We start from the raw sequence: 23,101 nt of genomic DNA, 5'->3' as shown, positions 1-23,101 counted from the left end.
AAATTGGGAAAGTATAAAAATTCTACCAAGAACTCAAGACCCTCCAAATTATATAAACAAATTTTAATACTCTGTGATTTCAATGAAAAAGTAGGCCTAAAAAAGGATTAGTCTATTCTTGTTCATGTCTAGCAAGTATTCCACAGAGAATCCTCCCAATGTACTAGGAGACTTCCTCTAGATCTTTTGAAACTGCATAGATTCCAAATGAGTTTCAATATGGACATCTGAAGGAATACCAACATCGATAAAATCACAGAACAATCCCAAGCACCTACAAAAGCCAGACTCCTGGGATACCAAAAAAATAAAATAAAATAGTCCCCACTCTAAGGAGCTTACATTCTACTGGGGAGATTCAACTCATATGAGTAAATGCAAAATAATTCCATGGGGAAATCCCAACTACAATGAGAACCAAGAAAGACTTCTTGTAGAAGGTGGCATTGAGTTTGTACCTTGAAAGGAAGCTAAGGATGCCTACTGATAAAGATGAGGAAGAAGAATATTCCAGGCATGGAAGACAGCCTGTGAAAAACTGGGCACTTGGGAATTGACATTTCTTGTACAGAGTAGGGAAAGAACAGCAGGTAGGCTGGAACACTGAGTCTGTGAGGGGGAGTAATGTGTAATGAGTCTGGAAACAGGCTAAAGCAAGATTGGGAAAGACTTTAAATTACGAATAAAGGAGGTTTTGTACTTACTCATGGATGTAACAGTGAGACACTGAAGCTTCTTGAGCAAGGATCTATCAAACCTGTGCTTTAGTAAAATCACTCTGGAAGACTGTGGATGATAGACTGGGAAGGGGAGAGGGTGGATTCAAAGTGATAAACCAGGAGGCTATTATAATAGCCTATAACCTCTTCAGCACTGATTTACACAACTTGGGCTATATTGCCTGCACTTATTAACATATTATATGCAGTAGAAATTTCTAATGTCTTCCTCATATGCATCTCTTTATCTGTGCTCATCTTCTATTTCCTAAAAAGTTCTGTTCCTACTAGTACTTTGTCTTTACCATTGGTCACTTCAACCAGATGTTTGTTTACTGGTGCTTCTTTTAGGCAGCATGTCAAACACAACAATTTAGGCTTTCTCTGAGTCTCCACCAAAAAATCTAGCATTCACCACTCTACAATCACTAGCGGATCAAGTGAGATAATATTTATAAAGCACATGGCACAGTGCCTGGCACAGAGTAGGTGCTTAATAAAATACCACCTTTTCCTAACTGATTTTCTATCACGATTAATTCTTAGCTATTCAGCGGCTGTCTCCAATGACCCCATCCCCCAACCCCCAATCAAAGAAGAAATTCCTGGTGTGGAAAACTTATTCTACCAAGCAGATTATAGTCTTGTCTATAACCTACACTCTTTGCAAGTTGCCTAGGCAACAGACAAGTTAAGTAATTTGCCTAGGGTCACAGTGCTAGCATTTTGTCAGAAAAACTCAGGTCTTCCTGACTCTAAACCTAATTCTCCACCTACTATAACTCCACCCCCCACCCTTATCTCTCCTTAAGTAGTTAAAATGTTAAAAATAAACACTACTACTTTGCTACTTACTAAAAGCAAAAATGTATCAAAGCTTTCAATCAGTTGCAGTACTAAGCAGGGAGGTGATGTAGAACTTAGATATTGACAGCCCAGCTCTACTATTCCTAACATTGTCTCCTAGGATGCAAGAGAAGGGGCTCTTGAGATCTGGTGTTTGGAACCTAAAAGATCCAAAGAGGTGGAGGTCAGAACAAGAACCCAGAGCACCCATGGCAAGACCAAGCAGAGTCAACGACCCCGAAGAAAATATTTTAAAGTGGGCTACAGAAATTTGGGCATGGGGATGGGGATGGGGAAACAACCAGCATTTATTAAATGCCTACTATCTGCCAGGCACTGTAGGCACTGGAGATACAAATACACAAGTGACATAATCCTTGTTCTCAAGGAGCTTACATTCCGATAAAGGGATATGTGTTCCCAGCTAAGTTAGTACATGCAATATACCATGATGGAGATGATGGAGTGTGACTCCTGAGCAGACCCTCAAAGGGCACTGCAGTAAAGTGAACGCCAACATTTACAGCTTGAGAGACAGCAAGTGCAAAGGTAAGGAGGTGAGAGACGAATGGAAAAGTCTGAATACCATGTGAAGCTAGAACAGGCTAAAGTGAGTTACAATTTACCTATTCATAGTTGTTCCTTGGGATTTCCCCACAACTCAGTTCTTGCTAAACATCCAACTGCACCATATAGGCTCAAAGAAAATATTATGATAATATCAAAAAGAAAGAAGCAGAAACGATTCCTGGTTGGCAGGAAGCTGTCTTTGAAAAAGAGGGATATTCAGATTGGAGAAGAGATTTAGGAGCCCAATAGTAGCTATCTGATCCTTTTTTCACATAACAAATTTTCAAATATAGTATGATGGGCATAGCTGCCTCCATAGAACAGTTAGTTTTAATGCATTCATTCATAAAGTTTCAGAAATTCAGGGGGCATTTAGTCTAATACCTACTTGAACAAGAACATCTTCTGCAACAACTCCCCACCAAGCAGTCATCCAGCTTTTTTTTTTTTTTTTAGTGAGGCAATTGGGGTTAAGTGACTTGCCCAGGGTCACACAGCTAGTAAGTGTTAAGTGTCTGAGGTCGGATTTGAACTCAGGTACTCCTGACTCCAGGGCCGGTGCTCTATCCACTGCACCACCTAGCTGCCCCCATCCAGCTTTTAACCAAACACCTCTAGAGAGAAACCCAACAATTGTTGAGGCATGCTACCTTTAGAATAGCTCGAAGAAGTTTTCTTTCCAAAAAACCTAAACCTATCTTTAAAGTTCCACTGATTACTTTTCCAGTGTTGCCACCTTGTCTCAAGAAGAACAAGTATTTGAAGAATCATGTGAGCAATGAGAAAACAGATGCAAAGTAAGAATGGAAGATAATCTCCTCTCTTTTCCCCAACAGGGCTTTAGAAACATACTTCTTAACAAAATGTTCTTAGTTTTCCTCTCCAAATTGCTTTTTCTTAGTGGTAGCATTCTTAATACTATTCTTACAGAATTATACCACATTATTTTATCAACCTTTGTTACTAGCGCCTTGCTTCTAATTTCTGTGTAGGTTCCTTTTTTCAACTCTAAAAGTAGGTAATTCTGCTGTGACTACTAGTTCGTAGGACATAGAGATGAGAATCTGGGTACTACCCATATCAACAAGAAAAAAATAAGAGTGGTCTGATGCCGGAAGAGGAGGAAAGTATTATTACATACACAGGTACTTCATTCCCCATCCCTTTTCTTCTCTTAGTTCTTGGATCTTTTTGTATGTTCTATTGTAGCAAGTAATTTGGAAACAAGTTTCAGTGGTTTTTTAATTCAGGTATTAGCATAAATTTCATGGAAGGAAGAATGAGTGGAGTTGAAGGTTAACTGAAGGAATGTAATAAAACTACTCAAAGCTCAGGCAAGTAGTAGCCACCAAGTTTCACTCTATAGTAATTGTTACATATTACTAGAAAAAGTATTTATTCTAATAAATGCATGTTAAACTGAACTGAATTACAGGACTGCTGTTTAAATAGATGTCACTATACTCAGATAAACAAAGGTCTATTTGTATGAGCCATGGGGGCATGCAGAAAAGAGCCAATACAGAATCTTTATTTGAAATGTCACTAGTCATAATAGGAATTTACCTTCAAATAAGTAAACAAAGGAAGTCAATCTTTCACACTGGGGTTCATGATGTATCTATGCTATGCTAGAAAATACTTAAAAGTATGAAATAATTTATAAAGAATGAGAGAGGTAATTTGGAAGAACAGGTAAATGTTAGGAGGACATGAGATGGTATTTGAAAGTATTTGGACTCGTGAGTAACAGGATGATAAGTTTCCCAGTTTTAGAATGAATGTTGTGAACTGCTGTCTCTCAGAAGTAGTATACGTCCTGAATTCTCCTCCCCATGCCCCCCCATGTAGGTCCCAAAATACATAAATTTGGCTTCAAATCCTAACTGCTACTTACCAGCTTTGACAACTCACAGCCTTAGTCTCGTGTGCATTTCTAAAATACTAAAAATGAAAAATATTTAATAAATCACCTAATTAAATGCAATTACTTGGGACACAAAATTAAAAAGAGATATACACACCTTGTCCTGAAGGAGTTTAAAAGTCAGAGGTAAGATACATAAACACACATGGATAAATGTACACAAAGTAGGATGGTTATAAGGATATGTATACTCCTAAGGAACTCAAAGGTCCCTTAATCCAGCCTGTATATAAACGCTACTTACCTCGATGATATCTTGACAAGAAATCAGTCAATAAACAAGAATTTATTAGTTTTATAGTTGATCCTGGAGGTTAAAAGGGAACCAACCACTGGAGCTCTTTCTAGGAGCAGGGGTGAGGAGCACAGTGACATGGTCACACTTATGCTTTAAGAATATCACTGTGGCAGGTGAGCAGAAGGAAGGTGGATTAGAAAAGAGAGATTTGAAGCAGTGAAACCAATTAGAAAACAATTTCAGCAATCCAGGCTAAGGCAAGGAGGGCTTTCACCAGGGCTGGTGGTTGTGTAAGTGGAAAGGAGACATAAACAAAAAATGTGAAGGTAAAAGTAACAAGACTTGTCAATAGATTGAATATGTTGTGTGAGTGTAAGGAGTTGGGAATGACACCAAGGTTGTGAGCCTGAATAACTAAGAAAATGGGGATGACCTTGACAGTAATAGAAAGATGGGAAGGGGAGTGGGGTTTTTTTTTGTTTTTTTTTTTTTTTAGTGAGGCAATTGGGGTTAAGTGACTTGCCCAGGGTCACACAGCTAGTAAGTATTAAGTGTCTGAGGCCGGATTTGAAGTCAGGTACTCCTCACTCCAGGGCCAGTGCTCTATCCATTGTGCCACCTAGCTGCCCCCCCCCTTTTTTTATAATACACATGCAGGTCTTTTTATTTATTTATTTATTTATTTATTTGCAGGGCAATAAGGGTTAAGTGACTTGCCCAGAGTCACACAGCTAGTTAAGTGTCAAGTGTCTGAGGCTGGATTTGAACTCAGGTCCTCCTGAATCCAAGGCCAGTGCTTTATCTGGGAGTGGGTTTTTGAAAAGTATAATGAATTCTGTTTTGGACCTACTGAGTTTGAAGAAACCTATGAAACCGTCTGAAATGTCCCAAAGCCAATTAGTTAATGCAGGACTGGTGCTCAGAAAAGAGACATGGGCAGGATACTGAGAATCATTCCTACAAAGATGATAAATGAACTCACAAGAGCTCGTAAAGTCACCAAATGAGATTGTACAGAGGAAGAAGAGAAGAGGGCCCAAGACAAAGCATTAGGGGACATCTACAGTTAGTGGGCATAACCTAAGCTGAAGACTTCTTTCCTCTCCCCAAGGAGAAGGAGAAAGAATGATCAGACACACAAGAAGAGAACTAAGAGTAAGCAACGTCATGAAAACCTCAAAGGAAAATATCTAAAAGATAGGTATTTGACAGTGGTATCTGAAGCCCATTAAAGTTTGGCAATTAAGAGATCACTGGTGACTTTGGAAAGGAGTTGTATTTGAATAAGGTAAGATGTCAAACCACCAAAGGTTTAGAAGTGAGAGGAGAGGAAGTGGAGGCACTGATTGTAGATCACTTTCAAGGAGTTCAGTCAAGGGGAGCTGAGATATAGGACAAATAGAAGGGATGGCTGGAGCAAGTGAGAATTTGTATGGACAGGGAAAATATGGGTGTGTCTATAAGCAGCAAGAAAGGAACCAGTAGACATTCAAGATTAGTGAGAAGCTGTGAATGATATAGGGAACAATCTGCTGGAAAAGATGAGAGTGTATGGGATCAAGGTTACATGTAGAAGGTTTGGCCTTGGTAAGAAGAAGGCCACATATGTATGTGTGACAGTGGAAGGAGACAGTAGAGAAAGATATCTGAGTGGTATAAGATCAGGAAGCTTATGGCTAATAAAGCAAATGGCCTCCATTTGGGGAGTGAAGTATAAGGCAAAGACCTCAGCAGAGGAAGTGGGTGCTGTGGGAGTTTTATGGGGACATTGGGATGTTTGGAAGAGGTGCTATGATGAAGCAGTGAATCAATCAAGGAAGTGAAGAAGGATTACCTTGTTTCAGTGAGGGTCAGTAGAGATTATATAACACACACACATATATATATATATGAGATATATATGATACATATATATCATATATCACAAATCTGTATTCTAAACATAATTCCAAGATCTTCTCCAGCTCTATTTAACAACATGTGAACAGGAACAAGGAAAGACAGTGGTGGGAATCATGCAAAGCTGAAGTTAGTTAAGGATTTACTGGCAATAGAACAAGGGGTCATGGGTAGAACTGGAGTGGATCACTTGAGCAGCAGATATGGAGAGGAGCAAACAGGTACGGGGAATGAGGGTTTTTTCATCCGCATCTAAAGGTTCAGAATCACTGGGACAAAGAAATATAAGGAGATAGGAGTATGCTAACCATTGAAATTGTTCTAGGTCCTCCCTCAAGATCCAACCTTGTGGTGTGCAGAAGACCCAGCTCACAGAGTATAAGAGTAGGCAGTCAAGAGATAGGATGCCAGCAGTAGGTGGGTCTGGCCTTTTGAACACAATAGAAAGGCTCTAGAGACAGAGCTAATAAGACAGATGGCTGATTCTTAAATTGATATAGAGCTTGCCAGGCAAGAGAAACTAGAGGCTAGGGGGTGGGTGGTCAGATCTAGAGTTGATTCAGGGCTCAATGTGAAGGCTTTGGCACAAAAACAGAGGCTGGATGCCAGGCTGACACAAGGCCCATTTAACTTTCATTTGAAAAATTCCAGCCATGGGGAACCCACTTTATCTCCTGAGACAGTTCATTCCAATAGTTAGGAAGTTTGTCTTTCCATAAAGTCAAAACATGCCTGGTTTGCAACTTTCACTAACTGCTCCTATTTCTACCCTCTAGAGATAAACAGAAGTCTAATTTCTTCCATATGACAGCCCTTGAAGCCAGAAATCTTACCCCCTCTTCTCATCTTGTACAAATCACCCGATTTCTTTTCAAATGATGTTTGTGTAGCATGATAGTTAGTTCATTCTCATTCTCTCTCTCTCTCTCTCTCTCTCCTCCCCCCCCCTCCAGTTTCTGCTCTCAATGAACTTACACATTTTAACATATGGGGAGACAGTATATATTAGGAAAATTTAGATGGCAGGTCCTTTAAGGACTTAGCAGCAAATGGTAAAGTGGTTTTTAGGGTGCATCAGTAAAGTAAATAGAATTACACAAGGTCCAAAAGAGGTAGCAGCAGAGCTGAAGGCTTTGTTATAACATTTGAGAAACAAGAGATGAATTTCTAGTCCTAGGATAATATGCAATAATCCAAACAAAGGACAATCAGGGGGGAAAAGGGATATTATGTCAACATGTGGACATAATAGGAATTAAGAAGAGATATTGTTAAGGTAGTGTCAGAAGCTGGTAGACAAATTGATAAAGCAAAAGACAGTAAAATAGAAAAAAATTACATTCTAATTTCCATTTAGGTGAAAGGATAAGAAATGAAAAAAGCTACTTTACTATTTTTAACTTTCAGTAATGGTGGGAAATCCAAAAGATGCTATCCACCTCCAGATGACTGGTTTATGTCATGTTAGCTTTTCTGTTTATCATTTGCTTTTTTACAGCACATCACCTTTTGGATTTCCCACCATACCTGTCTGTTTATACATCCTTTAACTGAAACCACAAAGACAGCAAAATATACCAACTGGTAACACAATCACAAAGTAAGAAAAAGGAGAAAGAACCCACCCTAAGGTCCCTAAACAAACAATAAAAACAATTCCAGAAGAGACTCTCTCAGAATAAATTAAACAAGAGGTTCTAGGAACCTAAAGATGGAGAAGCCTTCAATTTCTCTTATAAAGAATTGTTATTTGAGGTTTTTGTGATCCCCATCTTTTGGCTAGAATTAAAAAAAAAAAAAACTTCTGTGAGCGCACTGGCCTCTGGGGCTCCGCAAACGTCCTGGTGCTCCACCCACTAGTTGTAGCCATTGCCATAGCACTGGCACCTCACCTCATCACCACTCACTGATGCCTACATGGACCTGGCAAAATTATGATTGGAAGCCTAGTGAGGGCAGTCATGTGACTGTCAGAGCAGCCAACCAATTGGCTGGGGGCTGTCTGGGGTCAGCTGGGAAGAAGGGAGGAGATTTGCCATTCTAACTGGAAGGGGACAGGACTGCTGTGTATTCTCAGCTGATTCCTGGGCGGTGGTGTTATTCAGGTTGTATAATTTCCCTTTCCCTTGATCCTACTGATCCTGTTTGTGGTTTGTTTTGTTTTGTTTTGTTTTAAGTTCGTTCTTGTTAAATAAATCCTGCTCTGTTTTGAGGGAGGCTGCCGGTCTCCTTCCTTGCCCCAATATTGCAGCCAGCCTCACTCCCCAATTAAAAACTGGTCCCCCACACTCTTTAGATCCTTTGGTTAAGTGATGCTTTTGGCATCATTGCCTTCTTTGCAGAATGTGAATCTAAGTGTGGAATGCTACTTATACAGTGGCCTCAGTTGCTTTCCTGGTTGGTTTTACTGTTAATTTAATTGCTGTTTTCTCATTTACCCTGTTATGGCTCTCTGCGTGGGTGGGGGTGGTAGACATATTTGTAAATGTAAGTGAATCAATGAAGAATTTTCAAAAAATACTTGTTGGAATTATTTTTACTAGCTAATTTCAATCTTTTATACTTGAAATGGAAAAAATTATTAGTTCTGAGTTCTGTTTCTGCCACATTGTATCTAACCTTTAGTAAGTTATCTCTGAGTTTCAGTTTCTTCACCTCAAAAATAGCGATCAGAGGGGCAGCTAGGTGGCACAGTGGATAGAGCACCGGCCCTGAAGTCAGGAGGACCTGAGTTCAAATCCGGCCTCAGACACTTAACACTTACTAGCTGTGTGACCCTGGGCAAGTCACTTAACCCCAATTACCTCACTAAAAAAACAAACAAAAAAAAATAGCGATCAGAATACTTAAAACTACCTTATACACAAGATTATCATGATACTCAGATAAAATATATAAAGCAGTAAGTAGCCATAAAGTACCACATAAAAATCAGCTATTATATATATTTTTTGGATGGTGAGGACTCGAAAATGAAATGGAGGGTAAAAAAGATTCAAATAATTAATTAAATGATTAATGAAAGGATTTTCCTTTAACTTTTATTTGTAGCTCCTTACTTCATTAGAATTTAATTAGAGGGGCAGCTAGGTGGCACAGTGGATAGAGCACCGGCCCTGGAGTCAGGAGTATCTGAGTTCAAATCCAGCCTCGGACACTTAACACTTACTAGCTGTGTGACCCTGGGCAAGTCACTTAACCCCAATTGCCTCACTAAAAAAAAAAAAAATTAATTAGAAACAAAAAAACCCATACAGCATGATATAAAGTAAACTTCCATAGACACATATTTGCTAATTACACGAGGATAAATTACAAGGATATTTTAAAGGGAACCAAAAGCTATCTAAATGAAGAAAGTTACTTTGTTATGTTACAAGTATATGAATTGATTCACTCCATACAAAGAAATGAGTCAAACTGCAAAACTATGCCACCATGCATCTCAAAGTCTATGAATCAACACATGATAATGACATAACAGAAATACTGCCTTTTGAGGAAGGTAATTTTAAGGAGAAAGACTTAATGGCAAACTTCACATGATGTTCAAATTGTTAAGTCAACAATTATTCACGGGGCAGCTAGGTGTGGAAGTGGATAAAGTGCTGGCCCTGGATTCAGGAGGACCTAAGTTCAAATCCTGCCCCAGACACTTGACACTTACTAGCTGTGTGACCCTGGGCAAGTCACTTAACCCTCACTGCCTCACAAAAAACAAACAAAAAACCACAAATTATTCAAATGAAGGTCTAAGCTCAAGTAGCATACAAAACCTTTCAACACCACAGGGAAAATAAATTAATTTATCTCACTGGTCCCCATCTATTTAAAAAAAACACACAGAAATAGAAGTAGTTTTAAAAGCATTTTACATTTTGTAAAGTATCTCCATTTGAAACTCATTCAACCACGACATTTTAAGCTCAACACCTGACAAATCTGTAAAATAGTTTTAATTCACTAATATTCACATAAAGCAGAAGAGGGAGTCGCAGTCAACAAATGAGCATGTCTTAGACAAAGGGGAGAATGCCATGGTTGAAAAGAACATTACATTCTTGAGAATTTTAGGAGTTCTGGTCTTATGGATACATAGAAGGAAGTATTCTTATGGGAAGAATACAAATGTATAAGCATCAAAGTCACTATTGTCTACCCTAACTATTGCTTGGCAAGTGGGTTCAATAAACTGTACTGTCAAAGTTGAAGGCAGACCTAAAACAGCCAGTTTACTGGGGGGGTATACGGGGAGAGACACTATACTTGATGCTGGTTCCCGAAGCATAAACTTCACAAGGATGATCCTTCCCCACTTCTGTGAATCTAAAAAGGCTATTTTCTTAGAATAGCCACCTAAGAAAAATTCCAAGTGTCATGTGTCCCTAGATCAAAATTACAGGGGCATTTTAAATTTGCTTAGAACAGCCAACTAAGAAAAATTCCAAATGACACATCTGTCCCCAGATCAAGACTACAGGGGCATTTTAAAATCATTTCCAAACACAAACTAGATAATAAGAAAATGTTATTAATTTTAAAAGTTATTAGGCTAGGAATAGGGACTGTACCTGTTATTTCACTAGTTCATATGGGGAAGTGAAGGGTGGGCAAACTTCCCCTACCAAGGTCGATCAGCACCTTCTCTGACTAAGTCTGAGAGAGAGTTACCTAGAGCAATGGTGTCAAACTCAAATAAAAATAGGGCCACTAAATCATACATAAGGTTCCCTGAGGGCCACATGTTTAAAAATGTAATATTATCTATGCTTTGTAGTATTTTTAAATGTTTCTTGTTAAATATTTCCCAATTACATTTTAATCTGACTCAGACAGCACTCAGGAGTGTTGAATCAACTTGCAATTATGAAACTGATAACAAAATTAAAGATCACTTAGACTATATGCTTCGAAATGCCCCACTTTTTTCCTTTATACTTTTTGAATCCTAAGCATGCACTTACTGCCATCAACCTGTAATTTAAAAATTGCAATATGTGAACCAAAATGAATAATCCAATTCGTAAATCATAAAATGCCATTACAAAAGAAATCACCACTTTTAAAAGTCTTCTTTGGAACATATTACTGATCCTTGCTGTGTGATTCTAAGCAAGGTTATTGCCTCAGTTCCCTCAACTGTAAAATGTGATACCTTAGGGTTGTTGTAAGGATCAAATGAAGTAATGTTTGTAATGTGCTTAGCACAGTGCCTGGCACATAGAAGACAGTATGTAAATGCTTATTTTCTCCCCACCAGCCCTTATTTATAAAACATAAAAACTCCAAACTAGATCTGAACTGTGAGCTACCAAGCTCACACAGTTCTGTTGGCCAAAAGTGGTCCCAAGGGAAATGACAAAGGACATGCTTTCCTGCCCTGACACTAACCTCAAAAGATTAATTCTACATCAACTTCTCTTTCATAAATTTGTCCAAACACTTTCTAAAAAAATCTATTAACTTCTGGTAATATCTTTTGGGATAGAGTTTCACAAACTTACTACACACTCCTGTGGGAAGTGTATTTTTATTTGCCCTTAAACTTGTCTATATCAAGTTTTCAAAGGTACCTCTTCATCTTATTTAGGGATTTGGTGAACAAGTCTTTCTACTTTCTCCATTCCATTCATGGCTTATAAGAATTTAATCATATCTTTCCCTCTGATTCTCAACTCTGATAGCTTTTCTAAGTCCTAATTCTTCTCAACCTATCAACCGCACTTGACACTATTAACCTCTCTCTCCTCCTTGATACTCTCAACACTTTGTTAACATTCTACCTGTCCTAATCACTCCTTAGTGATTTTTATCCATATCATACCCTTAACTTAAAATTGGTTCCCCAGGTTATATCCTGGGCCCTCCCCTCTTCTAATTTTCCTTTCTTAGTACTTCATCAGCTCTCTTAGGTTTAATTATCCTCATCAATGCACATCTACATATTTATCCTAATATCTCCCCAAAGCTTCAGTCCCACCATTGCCTACTGACACTTTCAACTTGATGTTCCAGAGATGTCTAAAATATTGGAACCCATTCTCAGTATGCTCCAAATCTGCCCCACCCTCTTCCAAATTTCCCTATTTCTTCTGAAAGATCCACTATCTTTCCAGTGTTTAAGGTTCATAAAAATTAGCATTATCCTCAACTCATTATACATCTCAAATGACTAATCTTGTCATTCTACCTTTACAACTCTTTCACATCTGACTCCTCTCCACTCATACAGCTATCACATTTAGCTCAGGCTCTTGTCAGCTGTCATCTAAATTATTTCAACAACTTCCCAATTGGTTCCCCTGCCGTAAAGTCTATGACCACTCCAGTCCATCCTGTAGTTTGCTGGCAAAGTAATCTTCATTAGGCATAGAGTCTGACCATGTGACCCTCTTCTGAAATCATTTCAGTGGCTTTCCATTGCCTCTAGGACAAAATACAAATTCCTCTGTTTAGCTTTTCCAAAAGCTTCACAACCTAGCCCCAACTTACCTTCTAGCTCACTGGACATTAATCTCCCTCTCTGTGAGCCAAGCAAAACATTTTCCCTTTGATGGCTAAGTCACCACCAATGCACTTCCCACCATTACTGTTACAGTGGACGAGTTATCATTCGTGGAACACACCTAAAAGGAAAAAAAACAAGTTCATTATATCTGGTAAAAACTATGTGTTTATACATACACAAGTATTGTACCCAAGTAACTTAAAGTATTTTAAAAACTCTGAGTACGCTAGAGTAATGACAATATATAACATTTAATAACAGATGGCTTTGTAACAGCTATTTCAAGGTTCATTATTTAATTCAGTCCTAAGAGCTATTGTAACAAAAGCTAAGGTGTGCAAGAAGACAAGATACTGGATAAAAGAAGAGAGTACTAAGGGCTTAACTATAAGTTCCGAGGCAAAAGTGTTAAAAAAACAACGGAGGCAAAAATACAAGTAATCAAGACAGTCCCTACTTTCAAGGAGTTTACAGTCTAATAAAGAAAATTAACAAGTAAGGAGGGGACTGAGGAGAGAAGAAATCAGCAGTAGCATGATCTGGAAATAGCTCAAAAAGACCTGGTCACCTGGTTCCAGGGCAGGAAAGGCGAAGCCCATCTACCAGGACCCAGGATCCCAGAGTCATAGTGACAGTTCCAGTGGGAGGAGGGTGAGGAAGATGGCCAGAGTACAAGCACATATTTTAGAAATTATATGCAAGAGCAGCATTGCAGTTCTACTTCTCTAGTTCCCCTACATTTTTCTAAATATATTTAAATGAACCAGAACTGAACATAGTTTTACAGATATAACACAGTTACTTTGGGATTCCCTAGTTCACTTCAAGGTTTGGCTCAAGTGTCTTTCCCTTCAAGGACCTTTGCTGATTCCTCCAATTGTTAGCCCTATGCAACCCCCCCCCCCCCATTGCTGAGTATTTATATTCTATTTATCCTGTAATTTCTTAAATCTAGTTTTTGCCTTTCTTTATATTTCAGTTCTTTGAACTAGCTTGACACAAAGTAAGGACTTAATAAATACCTGTTGACAATGAAAATGTATCTTCTTCCCCACCTCCTGCCCCTGCTCAGCTCCAGTACCCCAGAAGACTATAGAGAGGACAGAGAATCAGTTCTAGAGTCAGACAATCTGGGTAACCTAGGCAATTCATTTAACACTCCCCTGGCCTGAGTTTCCTCCTCTGTAATATAAGAGGGTTGGGCTGGATTAGATTTAGATGGCCTCTGAATTCCCTTCCAGCTCTTGAGCTACGATCCTCTAAGTTCTATGATCCCAAGCTCCCTGATGGCAGAACTATCTCACTTCTTCATTGCATGCCCAGAGCCTACCATAGCACCTGAAACATATTGTGTTTAATAAATGCTTGATGGTTAATTTATATGGCAACTTAAAAGTTTAAAGTTAAAAAAAAAAGTTTAAAGCTAATGCTTAGAGAAGAAATTGAAGGGGAAAAAAAGACAACACAGAAACATAGCTGTATTTTCTAGTTTATTAAAATAAATTATTCTTCTTTTGAAGTTTAAAAAAATATAGTCTGTAAAATAGCTACAACATTTGGAAAATAATCTAACAACAACTCACATAAATGTTGTATGTCATAAAGGTTAACTTTACACCAACTTGGATTTTTTTTCCTGAATTCTACAACTGCATTCATATACTAAGCCATAAGTATTTGTCTACATAACCAAATACTTACTCCAGTAACACATCATTAAAATTATATCTTATCCAAGCCTGCCCAATGCATGGATGGTAAGTTACTAGTTGTAAGACTATATAGAAAAAAAGGAAGACTTAGCTGTACAGTAATGGAGCAAAATTCTTGGTGTTACTTATTGGTAACTTAATACCCAGTTGAAAGCACTTAATAAACATTCCCTAATAAGAGGTTTCCAACTAGAAAAATCACAACTGTGCTGGGCACTACAGCCTAATGGTGTACAGAGTAATACAATATATGACTATCTCATTGTAAAAATTCACTCATCCCCTTTATATAGATTATGGATTTGCTTAAGTTTGTTGTATATGTTATACATTATAGGCCAAAGACTGCAGCTTAATACAGTCCCATGCCATACAACAGAAATAGAGACTAATTTAATCATAGAAGGGCCTGAGTTTAAGAATACTTCAAAGGATTAAATGCATCAACTGACACAGTATACTGGTTTTATCCAAAAAGCAAAGAAAACAGAGATAGGATGAAAAATTTTATTTCAAAGCAAATGTTTGTGTCAATTCATGTGCTTGGTCCTTCTGGTATTAATAAACATATCAAAACTTACACAAATGTTGTCACTTTCAAAGAAACCATCTTAGTAGGTTCTAAACTTATTTCAATGATACCATCATTGTTTGATGCTTTTTTGGATCTGCTTTCAGAGTCCACTATCCTTTACTTTGAATGAGAGGCAACCTAGAACAGTAGATAAGATTACTGGGCTTGAAGACAGAAAGACCTGATTTCAATTCCTCCAGTGAAATTAATGGCTGGTTAACCTTAGGCCAAGTCACTTAACTTACTTTACCCTCAGTTTTTCATCTGTAATATGTGGATAACTGTAATACTTCTATCTCCTAGGGTTGTTTGCAAGAGTCCAGTGAAATAATGCATATAAGATGGTTAACTTTAAAAATAACAACTGTATCCTATATGGTAGTAAATACTTTTCCCTTTAGGATGTATAGATTTGGGTTTGGGATTTTTTTTTTTTAAGAAAAGTGAAAAAGACATTCTCAATGAAGTCAAATGAATAAACTGCATAAAATGCCACTTTTTCAATGTTTGTTGGTTTTACTCATTTTTTTCATCTTAAAATACCTTTTTCTAAAGGATAGCATTCACGGGAGGGATTGGAGAGGGATACAGGGGAAAGTCTAGATTACAAAGGGAAAAAATATTAAAAAATACTTTTAAAAACAGTGAATAAAGCAGGTGAATAATCAGGGTAATACCATTTTAGGTCACAGGCAACATGACAAAAAAGCATATTGTAAGCCAGAACGCTGACTTCTTCACCATGACAATCACTGTGCCAAAAGTTCATTCCTCTGGACATAGAATCTCTCATAATCCTAGCTGAATTTCTGACTGACTGTTTAACCTTGTAGGATGAGCTCTCCATCCACGAAAGCATTGATACAGAATAAGTAAATCATCTTTTTCACATGTGATTCAGTGTTTTATAGGGTCTTGGAGAAGATGACATCTTCCACTACAGACTTTTTCCACACTACTATCACTAGAATATTTTCTTGAAAATTATGTTGTTTGTCCAGATTTGAGACCTAAACAAATGTCTTCATGGTTTTACTTCATTACTTAAAACGCATATTACATTCTTTCAAGAAACTTTCAAGTTCAAGTTTTTTTCAAAATTAAATTTATCCAAATGTAAGACTTCATCAATTGTCTATTCGAACAAGCTATTTAATAATTGACAACTTTCACATATTATGGCTATCTTCTCTCTAAATATGCAGTACCAATTAAAAACTGGCTTGATGATATATCATCTCACTTTTTAAAAAACAAAATCTCTCCTCTACCCCCTCCCACTCTCAGGCCCAAGTGATAAAAGTCAACATTTGATATTTATTCATCAATCTAAATAAGCAATTCATTTTTACACCAACATGAAATACACTTCCAAACAGACTAGCTAACCAGTCTACAACTTGATCAACAACCACAAGATGAAACACTTTACAAAACTGTTCCTGGTATCAGTACACTCCTGCTACCACAAAGGAAAAAAAAAGGGCAATCTTATTACTATATAGTAACATTTAACAATCCTACCAACATGATCCCACAATGGAAAAGATTCTTAATTTCATAAACCACTCTAGAATCCAGACGTGCATGGCAAGTCAGAGAAACACTTAATATTTTGCACTAAGATAGGAAATGTCTATTGAAGCAATTATAAAGAATATTTCATTCTTACAAAGTAAAAATTACTAAGTGGAGAATTATTAGATAGCTTCTCATTTGACTGTGAATGGAATTACAGAATGAGATGGAGTTACTACCACATTCCTTTATAATAGAGGTGGTGAGGTAGAAAATACTGGAATAAAAAAAACAACAACAGGTAACCTAGGCTTCCTTTTGATTCTATTTGATAGGTGAGTCACCTCACCTCTCCAATCTGTCTGCTCACCTAGAGAGAAAGGAGATGATAGTAATCTCTAATGTCCCTGCAGATAATGGCTGTGATCCAGCAGGCATATACAAAACCAAAATTCATACACATCCATATGAAGCTCCCAGAAGAAAGTGAAGGATCAGAAAGACTAAGGAATGGGAAAAGAAAAATGCTTTAATTACCGACTTCCCTAACCAGTAACAACTCTTGAATATACACTAAAGAGAACTATTGTTTTAGTTACCTCCCTTTATTCTTTATTTAAAAAAAAACACTAAAACAAACAAAAACTATATTAATAGGTGGAACGATCACTTCCAGTTCTTTCCCTTCCTTCTCTGAGTAAAAAGTATGCATTCTAGAAGCCTCCAGAGTATTTTTGTCAGTATTTCACTGAATGCAATACTTGGAGTAACCAACTCTTCCCTAGACAAAATATATACCCTAAGGGAATAGAAAGCCTTCTACCTTAAGACCTCACTACTGCCCAACATACCTCTGAAAACTTGTAGTTTTTTTGAACAAGTAAATCAGGCAGTTTGTTGTAGTAACCAGAAAACTAGTCTGAAAAGAGGAAGACCTGAGTTCAAGAGCCACCCCTGACTCACACCAACTATGTCACCCCTAGGCAAGTCACTTAACTTCTCATTACTTCAGACAACTCTTGGAGTTTAAGGTGCTGATTTAAATTAAATGAGTTCATCCTTAAGCCATTCTATTAACTTCTCATTCCTAATTGCCAATGATCTTGTGAGTTCATATTGCTGGTTTAAAAAAAAAAAAAACGGCAGCAGCTACCACCATCACCTTCTATAAGTTAGTAGGTAGTCTTCATGGAATGCTAAACAGAAAAATTCTCACCCTGTAGCCAACCTCCAATCTTTGATAACAGACACTGCCACCTGTCCATGTCTGTACTCATATTCAAAACCTTTCCAGCTTGGCAAAAGCTGTCAGGGCTTGTGGTCTACTGCCTGGCATGGACTTTGAGAACCCAGGGTCACCTCCAAAACGGGTGACAGAGGACATTAGTGATCTGAATCTATCGAGGGAATACCCACACTGATGAAATAAATCCTTGAAATACTAATGTACTGAATAATAAGTAGCTAACACTTCCATAATGCTTTAAGGTTTAAAAAGCGCCTGACGACAACCCAACAAGATAGGTTCACCAGTTATTCTCTTCACTTTACAAACAAGAAAACTAAGGTTTAGTAAAGTTAAGTGATTTGTCCATGATCACACAACTAATACCTCTGCTAGAGGTAGAATTCCATTCCAGATCCCTCTGGTCTCAGAACACTTTCCATTATTCCACACTATCCCTGAATTTTTTACTCAACAGATGTCACTCTATACTACTTCAATTATTTTTTCCAAGACTCCTTTAACCAAGATCAGTGTTGCTGTAATTCTTCTAAAAACAATTTCAAGAAACATCTGAATACAAACAAGCCTAAATTCAGGAAACAATTAAGTACAATCAATATTTTTAAAAAACTAAAGAACAATCTAGAACATAAGTATTATATTTCTTCAGTCTACTGTTACTCACATCAGGCTTGTCATCACTGACACTAGTTAATATAGTATGCCTCTTTACATAACTGCAAGTCTTGTTTTTAACTGATTGAAAAACCATAACATCACACTAAATTTCAATTCAAAGATGCAGGGAAAGAATAAAAAAGTGATAAATAAAAGACGTAACTTGGTGTTTTGTGTGCATTACTTTATTCTAAATTTATTCTAAATATTTTAACTATTTTCAAATAAAGAGGTAGTATCAAAAGAGTAGTTTCAAATCTCCCAAATAAAAGAGATTCTCTGCCTTACTTAAGCACTCTGGAACTCCTACAAGAGAGACATTTCTAGATAATCTTACTCTAGCCATATTACTCCATTTACCAAGTAACCAAGCCCCCAAATTTCACTATTACTATACTTTGGAAATCAGCAAAATCTGGTCTTGATGAAATAAAAATATTCTAAAATAAAAAGGTTATGCAGTCTTCCTCATAAAATTCATATTTGTCCATTAAGCTCTGAAAATGTGACTTTTTAGACAAGTTACATATGCCAACTATGCCCAAAATTTTAGGCTTAAACCAAGTAAAATGAGTATAGCTAAGTAAGTGAGTGAGTAAGAGAGAGAAAGAGAGAGAGAGAGAGGGAGAGAGAGAGGGGGAGAGAGAGAGAGGGGGAGAGAGAGAGGGGGAGAGAGAGAGAGAGGGAGGGGGAGAGAGAGAGAGAGAGAGAGAGAGAGAGAGAGAGAGAGAGAGAGAGAGTGTGTGTGTGTGTGTGTGTGTGTGTGTGTGTGTGTGTGTGTGTGTGTGTGTGTGTGGTGGTCAGCATCCATCTTATATCTCAAAATGGCAATGAGCTGGTAAAAATGAAATATTGTTCAAAAGCAGTAATCAATAGATGCATGTTTAATGTGCATGTCACTCAACCCACGATACATCATGTGTTCTTTTAGATCTCAATCACTGAAAGGTTTCATGAATTTGATTAAGAATTTACCTATCTAGGGGGCGGCTAGGTGGCGAAGATAAAGCACCGGCCCTGGATTCAGGAGTACCTGAGTTCAAATTCGGCCTCAGACACTTGACACTTACTAGCTGTGTGACCCTGGGCAAGTCACTTAACCCCCATTGCCCCACAAAAAAAAACAACACAAAACAAAACAAAACAAAAAAACACAAAACAAGAATTTACCTATCTAATCTATACCTTCTTAAAAGCAGCCTAAGGCCCTAAATGAAAATAAACATGTAATATTCTGGATCTAAAGATATTTTAGGTTAAGGTAACTGAGTTGTAGAATATACTATTTAAATGCTATTCTTCCCAATGGAAAATACCATTGACACATTTTCATGAGGACAGAAGAACATATCTGAAAAGTACTGCCTTAAGAGAAACAGCATAGTAAAAAGCAGTGGCTTTAAGTCCAAAGAGTGCTGGGTTTGAATCCTAACTAATGTGATCCTGGAGAAACTGACATATCTGAACCTCAGCTTCCTCATCTATAAAACTAAGAGTTGCTTAGAAAGTACTTTCTAAACCCTAATGTAAAAGATAAATCTATCTCTTTTGTAAATTATGCAATTATTATAAAGGGAATATGCTTTGATGTGTTCTTTCAGTAGTGTCCATAGATCCTCAGAAAGTTGATATTCTTTATCCCTTCTTACCAAAGACATGCCAGGACCCAAGTAAGGGCTGATCCAACAAACAGGAATAAATAAGCTAACTGCGCACCACAAGAGATCCAAATCTCATCTTGTTAGCCTTATTTCTGACTAACTGAACTAACCAGCTACAGCTGGAAATGGACCGCATCTGGCACAAATTTAATGTCAGTTATTCCCTACACAAGAAAGCAAAGATTTTAAAGGCAAGGATGGATGTGTAAAATGCTCATACACCTATATAATAGGCCTAATATGATTTCAATAATTAAGAAATAAGGTCATGATGATAAAAAGGTAAATTATGAATAAAACCATAATCTAGCTTTAGTTTATATCACTGTCTAGGTAAAGTGGGGTTCACATGATAAACTAAATTAAGTGTTTCTCAAACAATCACTGGGAATATTAGTAATATACAGGAAATTGTTTAAAGTCAGTTTACATTTTGACAATGTCTACGGTGGTTTGTTTTTCCCTAGGAACACATCAAAGCTAAATTTAAGGAAACCTACCATCCCAAATATTTATACCTAAACACAAGTTCCTTAAACAATTTGTGGTTAGTTGTGCCATTAACACAATTAATTCTTCCAACCATATCAGAAGATGCTTTCCCAAGAATTAGGGAGGAATAAATTCCTTTTTCCTCCCGTTTTGTAGAGAATTATACTTTGATAGTGTTTTCACCATCCTGACAAGGACACCAGTCAATTCTGAAACATGAGGTGAAGAGGCACCTTAAAGAAAAAGTTTTTACAACCCCATTATTTTCTCACATAGGGGAGAAACATGAGTAAAGACACTTTACTGTTAGCACCATAAGTCAAAGCACAAAGAGTAAGAAAACTGCCACACCGTCAAAGCTTTAAAAGGAAAAGGATAAATGGAAATGGATTAATGTCATCAGAGCACTTTAAAGTCTGGTTACAGTCCAGTGCCAAACTTGGAATGCCTCAATGGCTTACTCTGTGCTGCAGGCCTTGCGCCACTAGCTCAAATTACTCTTCGTTTCAACCCTAAAATTACTTAAAATCATTCGCCTAAAAAAAAATCCAAACCCAGCATCTGGGACCTCTTCTTTTGTCCCACGGTTTATATACGGAGGCCCTGACGGACTCAAAGGGATCCAACCACCAAAACGCAGCCACAACGTACATCCTTGCGGTCGTAACTGCAGACCCACATCCCAAAAACCAAACTAAAACCGAAGGAGAAAAAAAAGGGGTTGGGGGGGGGGAGATGCCAGCATCCCCTCTCACTATGATGGTATTCTAACTTTTCATTAAATGCCTCTAGAGGGGCAGAAAGAAGACTGGGAGGCGAAAGACCGGATGGGAGATAAGGGCAGACACCGCCCCCAAAAAATTCAAAGAGCAACTTCGGCTGGGGTTGGGCTGGGCTGGGCTCGGGAGTCCCGGAAACAAAGGCCACGGCACCCAAGGGGCGATCGGGGGGTCAGGGACGAAAGGCTCCCGGAAGCCCCTGCCCGAGGCTTACCTACCTATGGTGGAGATGAAAGTGGTGTTGAAGGCATCGTCCGAGAAGCGAAAGAGGACGCAGGTCTTCCCCACTCCCGAGTCCCCGATCAGGAGCAGCTTGAAAAGCAGGTCATACGTCTTCTTCGCCATCGGGAGGAGCAGCAGCTCCGGGTCTCGCCGCCGGCGGCCCCGCGGGATCGATCCTTACTCTCACCCGCCCCGGGCTCCTTCTTCACTTGGGTTCCGGGCTACTTGTCCCCGGCCGGCGCGGGGCAGGGTGAGGGGGCAAGGGACGCGCTCTAGTGAGGGGATCCAGGGGCGGGGACGACGGCCAAGCGCCCTGGCACTGGAGGCTCCGACAGGCGGCTCGCTCCGGCGCCTCCGGGGGGCAGCAGCGGCGGCTCTGCGGCTCTCCCGTTCGCCTGACTCGGTTCCGGGGAGTCGGTCGGGACAAAATGGCTTCCCCTCCCCCCTCAGGGCTGCTCGGCCGGGACGCTCCCACGGCGGGCAGGCGGGTTTGGAGCGTGGGTGGGCGAGCAGGAGGAAGAGAAGTCTCTGCTGGCGCGGGGAGGCAGCTGCGGCGGCGATTGCAAGCAAGGACGCGACGGCAGCGGGGGACCCCAGAGCCTGGCAGCCCTCAGCTACATAGCCACAGGAAGCTGAACCGCCCCGGCCCAAACCACCTTTTCCCCGTGCCCTCTCACGCCGGCGTACCCGCGCACGCACGTACGCATGGGCGTAAGCTCGCCCCTCCTCCTCTGCGCACCCGGGCGCAGTCTAAAACCAGAAGTCGGGAAGTCTGGCGCGCCTATCTAAAATGCCTCGACCTACGGAAGGGGTGCGCGCACGCGCTCCTCCGCCAGCGTCTGATTGGTCGGGGGGGGGGTTGGGGAGGGAGGAGGCAGGCTGAGGTTTAGAAGTGTCAGAGTGGGTGGAGTGCCCCGATAGGGACTGGGCAAGCGCAAATGTCCTCGCTAGACATATTCTCCCTCCACCCCACCCCGGACCCTCCCATTAGAACTAGAGCCCTAGAAAGAAAAGATAAGCCTGACTAAACGTGAAGCGAGGAAGGCTTGACCCAACCGGACCGAGAGTAGCGTCCGGTCAGTCGAGGCTTTCTGTGCCTTGTAAACACGCGAGAACTTAGGACTCTCTGTCATCCCCACGAATAGTCCATTCGGCGTCCACGGCGCGCAAGACATGCTCACTTAATTGATTTCGAGCTTTTGCTAAACTCCGAAGCAACCCCGAAGCTCGCGGAAAAGCCGGGGCGGTAGAGGAAGGAGGGAGATCCCACCCGCCCCGGTTTGCTTTAGGTAAAAGGGGGCAGGAATATGAAAGTGAAAAACTGGCCACGCTGGTTCAGGAAGAGATGATGTCATCTGCCCGTCTGCTTGTCAGGGCGAGGAAAAGAGGACAGAGGGCCGCCAGCCCGGCGCTGGAGGGGAGGGGCGACCGCGACCCACAGCAGCCTGTGGGAGGAGGGTGGTGGGGGAAGGGACCTCCGCCCCCTGCCTCCTACTCCCCCCCTCCCCTTCTCCAGCCACTGCATTCCTA

General features: G+C 39.6%; 1 protein-coding gene across 1 annotated transcript in view; it reads right to left on the bottom strand.

Annotated features, from left to right (window-relative positions):
- RAB10 (RAB10, member RAS oncogene family) overlaps positions 1–22,319 on the bottom strand; it is a 91,588-nt gene extending 69,269 nt beyond the window's left edge. Inside the window, exon 1 of the mRNA XM_043984035.1 lies at positions 21,568–22,319. Coding sequence (XP_043839970.1) covers positions 21,568–21,694 — 127 coding nt within the window. The 5' untranslated portion in view covers positions 21,695–22,319. The remainder of the gene's footprint in view (positions 1–21,567) is intronic.
- Between the last annotated feature and the right edge of the window lie 782 nt (positions 22,320–23,101).

Source organism: Dromiciops gliroides, chromosome 2, assembly GCF_019393635.1.
Source record: "Dromiciops gliroides isolate mDroGli1 chromosome 2, mDroGli1.pri, whole genome shotgun sequence".
NCBI lineage: Eukaryota > Metazoa > Chordata > Mammalia > Microbiotheria > Microbiotheriidae > Dromiciops > Dromiciops gliroides.
The sequence above is the reverse complement of the archived record's forward strand: the minus strand, read 5'-3'. Positions and strand labels throughout refer to the sequence as shown.